Source organism: Aulonocara stuartgranti (genome assembly GCF_965226115.1).
Source record: "Aulonocara stuartgranti genome assembly, chromosome: 18".
NCBI lineage: Eukaryota > Metazoa > Chordata > Actinopteri > Cichliformes > Cichlidae > Aulonocara > Aulonocara stuartgranti.
In genome coordinates, this window is record NC_138954.1 from 28,029,122 (window position 1) to 28,043,957 (window position 14,836).

Consider the following 14,836-nt stretch of genomic DNA (forward strand, 5'->3'; position numbering starts at 1 on the left):
TTTCACAAAGTATTTTGTATATTTTATTACAAACATCTACAATAGTCAAAAGCACACACAAACACACACACACATAACAACATCAAACTATTTACAAAAGATACCCTCAAATGAGGGAGAGGATCAGTCATGAGCCAGCAGACTGCTTCTTACTTTCTCTTATATACATTTATACATATATACAGTACACACACACATCAACAACAGATGCAAACACTAGCTGGAGTGTAAACTGGAGGATTCGGACTCTGTAGTTGTTGAGGTCCCGGGGCGTCTTCGTGGTAAAACCTTCAGACTGGATGCCCGGTTCAGAGTGAGAGCTCTGCGGGCCGAATTCTTGAACCCGGCCCCGAGGAAGGCGTACAGCAGTGGGTTCAGGCAACAGTGAGCGAACGCCATGGGCTCAGCCACCGACAGCCACACGCCTAAAGCAGCTTCCAGCCTGCAGCTGCGGGGCAGGACTTCCAACCGCAGCAGAGCATCCACAGAAATGCCCGCTCCATAAGGGAGCCAACACACGAAGAAGCAGAGCACCAGCGCGATGGTAGTCCTGACCGCCCGTCGCTTCTGCCTCTGGCCCCCCAGTGGGCCACGGGTCAGCCTGGTGACAATGACGCAGTAACACACCAGGAGCACCAGTCCAGGGATCAACAGACCCACCAGGACGAGCTGGAGGTGGAAGACTGCAACCCAGAGAGGAGCATTTTCTTCTGGGTAGAATCTCTGGCACAGAGTTGACCCCTCTCCTCCTTCCTGAGTGCGGGCAAATATCAAATCTGGCACTGCCAGCAGGCCAGCAGGCAACCAGGCACCTGCAGGGAGGAGGAAGATTAAAAAAGACAAGTGAGGGACTGTGTGGAGAAAAGAAGACTAACAGCAGGAAGAGCAAGCCTTTTGATACTCACCTACATACACCAGTTTGTGAGCCAGCAGCTGCCTCAGCCCACTAGTGTTGGTGTCCGTGGCTCGGACCACCGCAAGGTAGCGGTCCAGGCTGATGAATGCCAGGATGAGCACGCTGCCGTACAGGTTGACTGTGTAGATGACATGCACTCCAATGCAGGTGGCAGCTCCGAAACGCCAGTCAGCCAAGGCTGCATCCACCGCCCAGAACGGCAGAGACAGAACGAAGAGGAGATCCGCAGCAGAGAGATGCAGGCGGTACCAGTCTGTGAGGCTGCATTTCGACCTGGAGACACAAAAAATCTGATCACTTTCATGCTCTTCCCCCACACCCAGCAATGCTTCGAAGTCAAAGCTTCAAACAGCAGTTACCCATCCCCTCACCTGCGTTGGCAGCCTAGGACTACGACAACCAAGCCGTTTCCGGTGATGCCCAGAATGAAGATAAGGGCATAAATGACAGGCAAGAAGACTTGCTGAAGCTCAGTAGTTGTCATGTGCTCCACACCACAGGGCTCCTCCAGATCCACTCCAAGTTCCCCAGAGCCAGAGCCAGAGCCGGTGTCATTGTAGTAATCCTCAAAGACGATATGCTAGAGACAGATGAGAAATGATGAGAAGAGAGAAGGCAATCATATATTTGTGAACACATTTAAAGTTTCTGTGCATGATTAGATGACACCTCCCTACCTCATAGTAGGACATGGTGGAGACGGCTGCACTCCTTCGTTGAGTGAAGCTGAGATTTCTGTCCACAGAGGTTAAATAGTTGTTTACATGCTCCTCCCCCCACACTCCAACACATCTGTGTTCCTGCTGAAACGTTTTTCCTGTTTTCGAGGTGTCAGGTGCTGATATCTATCACAGGATACCGCAGTGTGTGCGCGCACTGTGAATTGTTTTAGCCCTGAGACCTCTGGTTTGTGATAATCAGGTCCTATTGGCCATAGGAAAGGATGTTGATGAGAATTGGACAATAAATAACGTGTCAGTGTTTGTGTGTCTGCGTGCAACAGTAACACTCTAAGCTCCATTCTTAGTTAAATCAGGGCAAGCAGCAGGAGTGTCTCTGCAGACTGTGAATATACTTGTCCTGTTTGCATCACTGTCTCATATAATGCATGCAAGGAGCGTGCACACTGAGGGCTGATTGATTCAGAAGATGACTATCGTGGCTTTTCAGCCAAGTTCACCAGACAGTCTGCCTCTGATCTTTGAATGTCAATGAAGCGAGAGGTGCGATGCCAGTGTGTCACTTTCCTGAGAACAAAATCAACACGTTCTTGTTATTTCAACACTGATGCTTCCAGGAACACATCCCTCTGGAGTCTCTACTATAAACAGCCATTATTTTATGTTTTTATTTTAAGGTATTTAGTTTGTTTTTTTGTTTGAATCCACAAGAAAAGAGAAAATAATACAGAATTAAAGCAAACTCACAATCAGAATGTGTTAATGCTTTAAAACACTTTCAATCAGCCCTGTATAGCTCCTTGTAAAGGGGAAGCTGTCAAACAGGTTAACTCACTGATGATACAGTTGCTAAACCGAGTAGGACTATTCCAGTTTTTAGAAACTATGCAAGCTTTACAAAGTATTACAGTCTTTTGATGATGGCTTGATTACTGCATAGTTATTTGGTCTGCTGCTTCAGGAAAGACCTGGTTATGCTCCAGCTCAGTCAGAACGGAGCTGTGTGGATGGTGCGGGTTGCCGGCATGCCAGGCTGTCATGGATGCAGGTGGAGGACAGGCTGGCATGTAATCTTGTCTTTAATATAAGGAACATTTGTGTACTGAGAAGGCCTAAATACTTATATTCACAGTTAACATGAGAGGCTGTGTCACACATGCTTTTATGGGACGTTTTGCTTATCTTTGCCTAAAATAAACGTGTTAAAGAAAACCAGCATTTTAGCAGGTTATGTCACTTCCCATTCCCAGTATTTAAGTAAGTATTTAAAGAAGTATTTTTATAATTTAAAAGCAATTAGAAACAGCAGCTTTAAGGAAGGAAATACTTTTGGGCTATATTTGCTTATTTATCTGTGATGACTGATGATGATTGTATAATGCTGGCTTTGTTGTCCCTGCATTCATTAACTGACTGTCGGTAATAGTTTGTTAATTGTTTTTTTGTTTAAATGCTTGTTGTACAACCTTTTGATTGTTCGTACAGCTAAAACACTCATCCTTTCCTATATTAATAATATTATTACTGCATGATCAGACTTAATGCTTTAAAACCATTACAGAACCACAGAAAAGGCCTTGTTGCAGTCATCACTGTTTTGTTGTATAGAAGCACATTTTATTAAATACATGAATATCTAATTTATAACATTTTATACAATGTGGCTCCTCCAGCATTGAGTTTATCAGAGTAAACAGAAAAGAGGAAGAAGAAGAATCTTTTTTTCTTTGAAGGCAACAGTGGTGCTCTAGAACCATTATTATCAGAGAGCAGAACACATACAACACTTTAAATGTCTATTTAAAAAATGGCTGATAATCTAATAATACACAATGAGATGCTTTTACCCTCCTGCTTGTTTGTTTTCATCTTTATGTTGATAATGTGAAATGTTTTTAGGTTGCCTTTAAAAATCTGACCTGGGACTATGGAAGAAAGTCAGCCCGTGACTAACTGCAGTGCATTCACAGTAATATATATTTTCATTCTCACATTTTCATCGTGCTGTTTCCTTCGGTTTATTTGTCAGTTGTCTGGACTTTCACAGGGAAGAATAGCTGTGGCTGTGGATCGAAGTAAAAAATATTGTACCTCAAAGATCTAATTAGTACATTCATGGTAGCTTTTTAAAATAGTTTATTAATGACTCACCTCAATATCTCTTAACTACTAAGAAGGCACATTTCCTGACGTGCTGACAAGCCCCCAGCAGCTCTGACTGCTCTCCCAATACATTAATCCTCTGAGTAAACAGTAAGGCTACCCCAACATAAACAGACTAAAAGAAATCTGTTAAAACTGTGAAGACTGCATACCCTGGTCCCTTATCTGCCTCTTACTTCCCCACCCTTCCTCTGCCAACCATTCACTGTATCAGCACAAACATCTCAAAAAAACAACACTGTTGTTCGAAACTCTTCCTTTTTAAAGTGCTGACGGATGTAAGAAGTTTTAGTTTTGCTTAATCTTTATAAGACTTACTTTCCCCCCCTCCCCTTGAGCCTTAAATCAATCAATCAATAAATAAAGATGGCTAGTTTTATATCTACACACCAACATAAAATAAAATCTGCAGGAAATCTATTTAGATTTAGGCTACGTCCACACGTACCCGGGTATTTTTGAAAACGCGGATTTTTCTATGCGTTTGCACCTTTCGTCCACACGTAAACGGCGTTTTTGGTCACTGAAACGAAGATTTTTAAAAACTCCGGCCAGGGTGGATATTTTTGAAAACTCCGTTTTTGTATTTAGGTGTGGACGAAAAAAACGGCGAACACAGCGTCAAATGTGTGCGCATTTTTTGACGTCACACTGTGCGCCACGTTATTGTTTCGGTGAAATAAATTTCTACAATAGTGTTACTGTTAATTCTACTCTCTGCAGTGTTTAAATGCTTACATATACACACAGTTACTGTCCCTCCACACAGACGACTCGTTCTGCTTCTATGCCCCAGCTTTGTTTACTTTTTCCCACCAGGCTTCTAGACTTCTGATTGGCCAACATTTCTGCACGGTTAGGAATCTAGCGCCACCTGCTGCTTTGGCATGTTCATAGCAGCGTTTTCCTTCATTTCTGCCTTTACGTGTGGACGGGATTATTTTTTAAAACGGAAACGGAAAATCTCCGTTTTCAAAAATACCCGTGTACGTGTGGACGTCGTCTGTGTTCACTCTGTCACATCTGCCAACACAAACTATGGAGGCTTATCGGCGTAACTGTGACTCCCCAGCCTGAAGTATTTTATATTTATTTTTTTTGTAATGTAATACAACATTGTCAGACCCTACATACTGTAATAATTAAAAAGAAAGTTGAGATAAACCACCACTAAAACTAATACAAAGTTAAATGAAACAAGCATTTAACTGAGGTCACTGTTGCCTGAAAAATTATTTTGATTAGTTCCAAAACTTAACAAAATAAAAATAAATGCAGATCTACTGTATGATATGACTCGTTGGCACTTCTGCTCATAGCAACAGGTGGCTGCACTGACCTGCAGTAACGGCGACTGTGATCCTGCAGTGTAAACACTTGAACAGCTGATGATTCACACAGGTGAAAATGATGGTATCAGGTTAAAGTTGCTTTACTCTGAGCTGCAGGACCGACCCTGCTTATTGTGCATGCCGGCTCTCTGGGATGCTTCATGATCATTAATGTTATTGATTACACCTGTACCTGTCCTGCTGTGCAGAGTGAGACTGGCCCAAGCGAGTCCAGTGCCAACCGCTTGTATTTATGTCACATACCACATTACCCATGCTCCCCATGAGCTCTAACCCTGTATCTATGTGCTTTTTGTACATTTGTGTTTATTTTGTGTTACTACACACAGAGCTGTAGAGTCAGTCTGTGAATGCTGGTTATGTGGCGCCACCATGTGGGCTGTTAGAATAAGCGTCTGCAAACAGCCTGCTACGTGGGCTCCATCTCCACTGCGTTGAGAAAAAGAATGGATGGATTTACCTTTCTTCCCTAAAGTAATTGGGACTTCAGTGTACTTGAAGAAGTAAATGTCTGTCCGAGTTTGTCACACATTCCCAAATAAATCAAAGGCACACCTAACTTTCCATCATACCTGTGTACACCACTATCATACACCTCATCTCCACCGCCTTATTACACACCTTCAAACGGAAGTGCCTCTGTTTCAGATCCAGCACTCTTTTGAGGGTTAGGGTTTCTTTCAGAAAGGCTGTTTGGTTTGAAAGTGCATCTTGAGCCTGCCTGGCAACATTTTACCATAAAACAACTTCAAGTGACTGATAATGGACGGAGGCCGTTCACATTCCCAAAGCCAAAAGACAGGTAGGCCTGGTGATATCCTGTTTAGACAGTGGGTTGCCTGCATTGGCAATTAATTGTGTATTTCCCTCTTATAAGCTCTGATGCAACAACCTCTCAATTTTTGCAATGGTGCAGATGGGTACAAACACAGTGAGTCAACATGACAGCATATAGGAATAACTAGTATACACCATGGCATATAAAATAATATTTATAGCTCACTGATTTTCTTTTTTGCCTGTTTTGTTTCGTGACTAATAGGAAAGATATAGTGTCAAATATTTTGCCACCTTTTTTTGTTTGTCTTTGGATGCATTTGTGAAAAAATAATGTCCAACAACAGCCCACTCACACACTGAAGCTGTGAAATCCCTCTCTCCTCCCATTATCACCTAGTTGTGGACACCACACTTGGGAGTGAGGACTGATATCTTCACATTATATAACGAGTCAAAGCTCTGATGCTGTGCAACTTTAACATCCCTGAAATGCAGCTCACTGAAGAAGCTGGAGCGCTAGCAGGAAGTGGTGTACATGCTGTGGACACTATGAACAGTGACCAGCTTGCTGCAAACGCAAATGAAAATAAGCAAGTGTTTGCATACAGGTGAAAGGTACTTGATTTTGTGAAGAGCTGTAAATGCACGAGTGTTTTTGAATGCGAGTGAGTGAACTTATGTCGGTATTTTTAAAAAAAAGGCATGCCATAAGATCAACATAAACATTTATTCACAGCTGTCCAGTTGTAAGGAACATTAAATAAATATTGTTTTTAATTTTAAAGGATCACAAACAAAACATGCACAGAACTGCGACGGAACTTTGTCAAGTAACTCTAGGCATAGGCCACCGAATAGGTAACAATACTGAAGACCAGCAGAACATCACGACTAAAAGCGATTAGCACTCGAATCCTGCCTCCTCACTAGTATGTTTCTCTTACAATCATGCTGCTCTTGCTCCGTAGCTCAGCCAGCAAGTTTCTGAATCTACCCGTCTGCTTTGGTGTTCTCTTGCTTGGTGTGGTGGCTTCCTGTGTCACAGACGAGGGAATCGCCTCAGCAGTCACACCTCTGTTCCCCTGACTGCTGCTTTTTCGGCGGCTGTTTGGCTCTACACAGGTCATCTTGATGGGAGTGTTGGTGTGGAGACGCTGCTGCTTAGCGACACGAGTACCCTGCGAACCGTCTCTCTGTCTCTTCCTCCTGTTCTTATTCTTCTTCCTCTCCTTTTTCGCTTTCACACATCGTCTGAGGTTCCTAAGCCCAAAAACACAGCACATACAAGTCATTTTAGATGAGAACAGCTACAGTCATAAGAAATTCATGCAGGCAAACACGTTACCTGTGGAGGAAAGTGTGCGGCCTTGAACAGACGGCAGATTCTTCCACACGCTGCTCACTTTGTTTCTCACAGGCCTTCTTTATCTTCTTTATGTGGCTCAAAAGCTTCCTGACAGAGCAGACAGGCAGCAGTACAATCAGCTTAAATATGATGGTAATTTGTCAAACGCACACATACATACAGTGTACACTCAGCCTTACCCTCTTGCATCAGGCCACCTTTGGGATGTCCGCTTTTTGATAAGGACCCACTGGTCACATGTCGGGGACATAGGATCTAAACAAGAATCAAAATCAAAGTGTTACAGAACTGTGCTTACCTGTTTGTTGTTAATATAGATGCAAAAGAGGACGGCTATTAATTTGGTACTGTAAGTTAAACCATATGTAAGCATTTCATCCACTTCATGCAACAAACAATACATAATTGTATACTGGTTACTGAAATGTGTAGTTATACTTTTAGATTTCTTTTTATGCAGGGCTAATAAAAGCAGTGCAAGTGTGCTATAGAAAAATATTTCTCAAGTATTATTAACAATTATTCATCTTTCCTTTGGAAGAGTAGCTATAGCATGAACTTCTTCCCAAAGACATTATATTTTCATGCTGCCATTAGTGTGCTCACCATTGTCCAGCAGTTTGTTTATGATTGGTGTTTTTATCTTCTTTGCTTTCTGGTAGAGCTTCTGACAGGCCAAGCACAGGTTCTGGGAAGGCCTCGCTTTTCTGTAGGTGGAGTGATAAAAAGAGGGACCAGACGCTGTGCTGCTGCAAACAGAGACTCGGTCTTCATCCAAGTCGTCCAGTTCTTTATGAGCTATCTCTACCGCCTTTCCCCCATCTTCTTCACCAACATGCTTCTCTTCCTGAGTGGTAATGATGTCGAGGATGTCGCACCCTGTTCCCTCACCTGCGATACAGAGGCTGTCACCAGTACTGCCTTTCCCCCTCCGCCCTCTCAGCTGACGCTGGATGACTTCTTCCTCTGGAGCGGGGCTTGTCTTGGTGTTCTTCTTGGAGGCCCTAGGCTGTCTGTTGGAGCGTTGGGGACACATGGATCCTTTCCACTTCACACAATATCTTATGGACCTGCTAACAAGAGCAACAGTGACTCCTCCTGCAATATTTTACAAATAAATTGAGTCTAGATGAAAATATTTCTTATCGTCTTACCTGTAATATTCTACCTTGAAAAACAGTAAATGAGTGAAGGAGCCTAAGTCATCTGCATTGAACCTGCAAAATCAAAAACAGCACATCACTTTGACAGGATTGACAACAAAATGGCATGTGCATTTGTCCAATGCCACGACCTTTGAACTTGATGAAAGGACATGTTTTAAGTTCATATTCTAATCTCCTTAGAACTGCACTTTGTCTTTCCATTTATGTTGAAATGATTTCACCTTTCATACAGGTTTACTGTGTCAGGCATATATATAGGCACACATTTAATGTAATCTGGAAATAAAACCACCAGTTATGACTCAGGTTCACTGTGCTCTGCCTGTGGCTGGAAACCAATGTCTGAAAACACCCAGCTACAAAATCTGCATTGAAACTCAGGCGATGCTTAGCTAACGTTAGCATCCCGGCTAAGCTAACTGGGCTCAAAACTAAAGCTCACACAGAGGGCGGATGGACATCACTGAAAGCACCGGGCATTGAAGCCAGGACATGACTTACTTCATCTCTGCTCCTTCGCGGTTAACGCACTCTAACGTGTAAAACTTTTATTAATTTAATTATGACTGAAGCTGAAACACGGCGCCGTGCTTACTTGTTCACATTCTGGCTCGTGCCTTGGTGAGCTCGCGGACGTGAGCCTGTTTGTAGATGCGCTCGAGGACAAATCACTTCAAGATGCGCGAGGATAGAACAAAATTCCCTGTCCCATGATCCTCAAAGCTCCTAGTAGCTCTCTCTGGTTTTCTTCTCCTTCTGTTTGTTCGTTTGGGGCTGGGGGAATGTCGCGTTACTGCCGCCAACTGGACAAGTTTCAGAAATGTAAACCATTTTTCCTGCCTAAAATGAACTGCCTTCAAATAAAAACGGTTAAAGTTCAGGTTTTGACTCTATATGTATGCTGACTATTGCGAGCTTTAATAATGTATTAATTTGAAGTGAAATTGCGAGCAGAAATATTAACACTGGAGGTTATATAATGTAATACCAGTCATCAAATATGTTACAGATTAAATTATGTGCCAAACATGACTCTTAACCAGTAATGTAAATGATTCATCTAAACATTTTGCAATGTAATTGGATTTCACCACAGGTGCATCTGTGGTCAAATGTACAATGGTGGCTGACCACCCTGCACATTCTCCAAAAAGTTGATTCTGTTCATCTGGACGCAGCGTTTTGTGGGAGAAACGTTTCGTCACTCATCCAAGTGACTTCTTCAGTCTCAGCTGACTGCAGGTTTCCCCAATCTTATAAACAGTACATTTGCATAATGACTGAAACCAGCCCACTGAAGGAACAATGGGCTGAGAGGTCAGTTCCTTAACCCTTGTGTGGTGTTCGTATTTTTGTTACTCAGCCAGTGTTCATGGGTCTGGTGGACCCGCTAGAGTTTTGGCTTTCCAAATTAACACTATCAAACAATTTTATGTTAAATTACTCAACAGATGTTTACTTCATCCCAATTACAAGACATATGAACAGCAAACATGGTTAATTTTTTCCCTTTACCTTTGTTAGATCACATTTATGAATTAATGTGCTTCTCGTTTTTCTTTTATATAAAATGTTATAAATAAATCAGTTATAATCAAGTGGAGTGAGTGGAAAGACACAACACATTTACACGTGAAAAAATAATTAATTGTTTAATTTTTCTTTTGAAAAAAACTGAACACGGGTCTCACAGACCCGAACACCATACAAGGGTTAATCTTAATTATGCAAATTCTCATGACCATTGATCAACAACCACTGACCAAAACCCGTCGTACGACGTTACATCTCTCTTCACTTGCATCCCAGTCACGGAAGCGTTGGAGGTAGTCCGTAAGAGATTACAGGATGACACCAACCTCAGCAACAGGACCACTCTCAGCATCAACCAAGTGTGTTTTGCTTTTGGGACTGTGTCTTCATTCCACTTACTTCACATACAAGGGTCAGTTCTACAGGCAGAAACATGGGTGTGCCATGGACTCCCCATTTTCACCCATCGTGGCCAATTTGTTCATGGAAGAAGTGGAAAAGAGGGCTTTGCTATCCTACCCTGGAACACCACCAAGCCATTGGTTCAAATATGTGGATGACACCTGGGAAAATCAAATCTCAGGACATACCACAATTCACAGATCACATTAACTCGGTGGACCGACACATCAAATTCACCAGGGAGGATATGAAAAGTGGCAGGTTAGCCTTCTTAGACTGTGAGATTTCCATCAGGAATGGGGGACATATAAAAGTTGACGTGTAATGTAAACCTACACATACAGATCAGTATTTAAGGTTTGACTCTCATCATCCACTGGAGCACAAACTGGTTGTCATTAGGACGCTACAACACAGAGCGAACACCATCCCCACAGACACAGCGGCCAGGGAGGCAGAAGAACAGCACATCAAGAAGGCCCTGAGTAAATGTGGTTATTCCAGCTGGACGTTTGTCAAAGCTGGAAAGAAAGAAAGAAAGAAAGACAGAAAGACAGAAAGAAAGACAGAAAGAAAGAAAGAAAGCTCCAGCCGATCCAGGAGAGAAGGACAACCGCTGCCCAAGCAAAAACCTGTAGTGATCCCATATGTGTCAGGAGTATCGGAGCAGTTGAGACACATTTTTTCTAAACACCGGGTCTCTGTGGCTTTTAAACCCCAAAACACGCTGCACCAAAAACTAGTCCACCCCAAGGATCAGGTCCCCCGACACAAACAGAGTAACATAGTGTAAGCTGTTAAGTGTCAGGCGGATTGCCAGGATTTGTACATCGGGGAAACCAAACAACCTCTGGCGAAGCGGATGGCACAACACAGAAGAGCTACCTCGTCAGGCCAGGACTCTGCAGTCTATTTACACCTACAGGCCAGTGGACACTCTTTCAAGGATGAGGATGTAACATCCTGGACAGGGAGGAACGCTGGTTTGAGCGCAGAGTCAAGGAGGCCATTTACGTGAAAAGGGAAAGACCATCTCTGAATCGAGGAGGGGGCCTAAGGGTACATCTTTTGCCATCTTACAATGCTGTGATTGCAGCCATTCCCCAACTCTCTGTGAATGGGACTCATGGCCATTGATCAGTGGTCTTTGATCAATGGTCATGAGAATTTGCATAATTAAGATTAAGGAACTGACCTCCCAGCCCATTGTTTCTTCAGTGGGCTGGTTTCAGTCATTATGCAAATGTACTGTTTATAAGATTGGGGAAACCTGCAGTCAGCTGAGACTGAAGAAGTCACTTGGATGAGTGACGAAACGTTTCTCCCACAAAACGCTGCGTCCAGATGAACAGAATCAACTTTTTGGAGATTTACTTCCCTGGATGAATGAGAATGCATCAAGACACCCTGCACATTGTTTAATAGCCTCGAATGACACTACTTCAAAAATTATGTAGGTCTCTTTAGAGCACAGAAAAAAGACCTAATGACCTATTTGGCTTCCACAATGATACAAGCACAAGGAGATATTCAATGTGAAAGGGAAATGATGAAGTGAAAAATTTACCATACCAATATCTTGAGATCAGAGATGCCTGCTCCAAATTTCCCATGATCCGAGAGGACATTAATAACACGCACAACTGAAATGGGAGCTATGCCTTGTTATGTACATAATTTATTTGAGGTCAACTATCCTTGTCCTCCAGCTGTAGTTAATCTACCCTGTTTTACGAGGTCTGTCTTTACAACAGCATCCCCCTTCTAGGAAGGAGTGGGGACACTGGTGTTATCCATCCTGAAAGATGTTGCACTCAGCTGCCACTACCACAAAGGAAGACTAGTAATATTGTTGCAACCAAATACCATGAAATGTTAATTACATTTAGAGAATTATGGTACCACATTTGTGTTTGTTTATATAGATATTTGGCTGTTCGGGCTGAATGATTATGTAACCTACACAGTGCTGGTTTGATTAGTTGATACTGTGCATAGGCTGAATTATTAGAAAGTTGGCCTGAAATGGAAAGGCGATATATTGAAATTCACCAATGCGACAAGGGAAAAATGCAGCAACATTAAGGTGGCACAGGCATTGATTCATTTATGTGTGATTTGATGCGGAAAACTTCTAAGTAGGATTGTGACTTTTACTTAAATAAAGGGTCTAAATACTTGTTGGAAAACAGTAATTCGGTGTAAAGCAGGGTTTGAACACTTGTGCAACGTGACTTTTCATTTTTTAAATTAATTAATCCTGTGTCTTCTTTGCAATGTTCAGTGTGTAAATGTGCAGGTTGGCTCCAGAGAGGGAAGGAAAAAACTTCTGTTGAGATATAAACACTAAAAACATAAAGATAATGCTGACCTTTGACACGTTAAAGCCTCGCACATCCTCTGTAATGATTCCTTTAGCAGGGTTATTACGTTCATGGTCCGCTTACCTATTCCCAACAGAGACAGGAAGGACTTTGAACACACACAAATGCAATCTGCTAATTCAATGAGGAATTCAAACAATATATTCAGACGTGCTCCAACTTTATCTGTCTTCGATTCAGTTAGCTCCAGGTACACTGACGAGAGAACAATGAGGACAGCAGAATCGTTTGTGTTTTTGCTGTTCATCTTGGCTAGGGAAATAAGCGGTGTTCCCAACAATACGAAGGGATCTGTATCAGAAAAGTCCAGTCCAGAGGACAAGGTGAAGACAGCAGAAGCTGAAGCTACTCAGGCCAAGCCTGCAAGTTTTTCACAGTTTTTAGGCAAACTGCTCATGGTGCCCACGGATGGGAGTCATTGGATAGGTCTTAATGCCATTGCCCAGGAAATGGGTCGCTCGTGTCCAAATTCATGGGCTGCATCCTCCTGAGGCCGCATTTGTAGACCGATTACGTCACAGCGACGCGCCGAAGGCTGTCCAAATTCGTAGACTCCTCCGAATACAGCCGACAAATGCGTCCTCCTTTTCCCCGAATTTGAAGGATGGGTCGGGTGTGTCCTTCGTGGCCTACCATATCCCAGAATTCATAGCGCGGCCCAGCCAAACTCCAGTTTCCAACAATGGCGGCCGCTACTAAGTTTTAAAATTACTCATACTAATCTTTCTGGGTCACAAAATAAACTTTTAACATATTTTCAGGCGAGAAAGTAGCTGTGTAGACATCAAATATCTGCTCGGTTTATCAAGATATCGCATATTTGCAAAAGTGCTTCGACGTTTTCGGAGACGTCTGCTACCCACCAGCTCGATAGCTAGCCGGGAGCTCGAGGGTTACTGATGCGGCCGAGAACGGCACAACTCCGGCACACCATTTTCAGATCACCGCGGACTTTCGCTGCTCGGGTTAAACGTAATATATAAGTCACTTAGACAACCTAAAAATGTTATTGTTGGGCTTTTTTCAGTGTTTTGTTTGTTCGTGAGTAAATCGGTTTGGCTGAGATTAAAGTTATTAGATTAGATAAAATAAAACTTTATTAATCCCCCGGGTGGGTTCCTCCTTGGTTTTTACACAGCTGACTAAACGTCAAACAGAAAACTGATTAAACAGAAGTATGAGACAGTCGAGAATTTACGCCAGTGGATCAGACGGCTGAGTTTATTAAACTCCACCGAGACAGCGGTGACGCTAATCAGAAGGCTAGACCGTCCAATTTCACGGCCGTTTACTTCCGGCCTACCCGACCTTCTGAGGACCCGGCCCACGTAGACCGCGAAGGCCGGGTCCTCAGGAGGATGCAGCCCATGAATTTGGACACGACGGTGGTGATGCCAGAGACCACCATACGAATGGGCCCGAGGAAACATTATGAGACTTTGACCTATCCTGTACCTTATGACAAGGCTTACATCGACTCTGTGATGTCCACACACAAAGACATCATGAAAAAAAATCTGCATATCCTCTCATGGGGAAGATCAAGAAACTCAGACAGTTGTGGATCATTTCAGATTTACTGCACATCAGTGCAGACAAGCTCCTCTTCAATGCCAGTCTGATCTCCCACCTGGCCCAGCAGGTGAGTGCCGATTCAGTCACTCTCATCTCAACAGTCTATACAACCACTGAGAAAATGAGAAACAACAGTACATCATTGCACTGAGAACTGAAGTCAGTCAGTCGTTAAAACTGCTAAAACAGCATGCATGGGGGCACGGGTTTTTGGAAGGGTCCTGCTAACACCAGCTCTTATCTGGCAGAGGGTCATTGGCACCATGCCCCTCCTCTGTTTTAAATGCACTTTAGAACAGGAGAATAACCTTGCCCTCCAGCCTTGGTTCTAGCAGTCCTTGACCAAGTCACCATATTTTTCCTTTTCCTTTCGTAAGTTTCCTCCATATGCTTTTCCCAGAGTACTGTAAGCTTCCACATTCTAAGGTTCTTTGTAACTTCTGACACCAGCACAATTTCAGGCGTTGTGGTGGTTTTGAATATTAAAGGAAGTTTTTTCTTCCCACTGTTGTCAAGTGT

General features: G+C 43.0%; 2 protein-coding genes across 14 annotated transcripts; both read right to left on the reverse strand.

The window, feature by feature from the left end:
- On the reverse strand, positions 1-5,299 carry LOC309694367 (C-X-C chemokine receptor type 4-like). 10 transcript variants are annotated; one of them, XM_082514413.1, is made up of 6 exons: positions 5,099-5,299; positions 3,589-3,659; positions 1,594-1,651; positions 1,288-1,496; positions 906-1,189; positions 1-812 (listed from the first exon to the last, which is right to left on the reverse strand). In XM_082514413.1, the coding sequence occupies exons 2-6, from the start codon at positions 3,594-3,596 to the stop codon at positions 217-219; spliced, it is 1,155 nt and encodes a 384-aa protein (XP_082370539.1). In that variant the 5' UTR covers positions 3,597-3,659; positions 5,099-5,299; the 3' UTR covers positions 1-216. The 10 variants fall into 10 exon arrangements, with proteins under 10 accessions (XP_082370539.1, XP_082370538.1, XP_082370543.1 ...); XM_082514412.1 differs by lacking the exon at positions 5,099-5,299 and adding an exon at positions 3,748-4,719; XM_082514417.1 differs by lacking the exon at positions 5,099-5,299 and adding an exon at positions 4,498-4,718 and having other exon boundaries at positions 1,594-1,840.
- A 1,302-nt stretch (positions 5,300-6,601) lies between these two features.
- LOC309694400 (uncharacterized protein) lies at positions 6,602-9,354 on the reverse strand. 4 transcript variants are annotated; one of them, XM_082514468.1, is made up of 6 exons: positions 8,925-9,354; positions 8,412-8,474; positions 7,864-8,330; positions 7,437-7,512; positions 7,237-7,344; positions 6,602-7,151 (listed from the first exon to the last, which is right to left on the reverse strand). In XM_082514468.1, exons 1-6 carry the CDS (start codon positions 8,927-8,929, stop codon positions 6,818-6,820), a joined length of 1,053 nt encoding a protein of 350 aa, XP_082370594.1. In that variant the 5' UTR covers positions 8,930-9,354; the 3' UTR covers positions 6,602-6,817. The 4 variants fall into 4 exon arrangements, with proteins under 4 accessions (XP_082370594.1, XP_082370595.1, XP_082370597.1 ...); XM_082514469.1 differs by having other exon boundaries at positions 7,864-8,327; positions 8,925-9,351; XM_082514471.1 differs by having other exon boundaries at positions 9,019-9,350.
- Between the last annotated feature and the right edge of the window lie 5,482 nt (positions 9,355-14,836).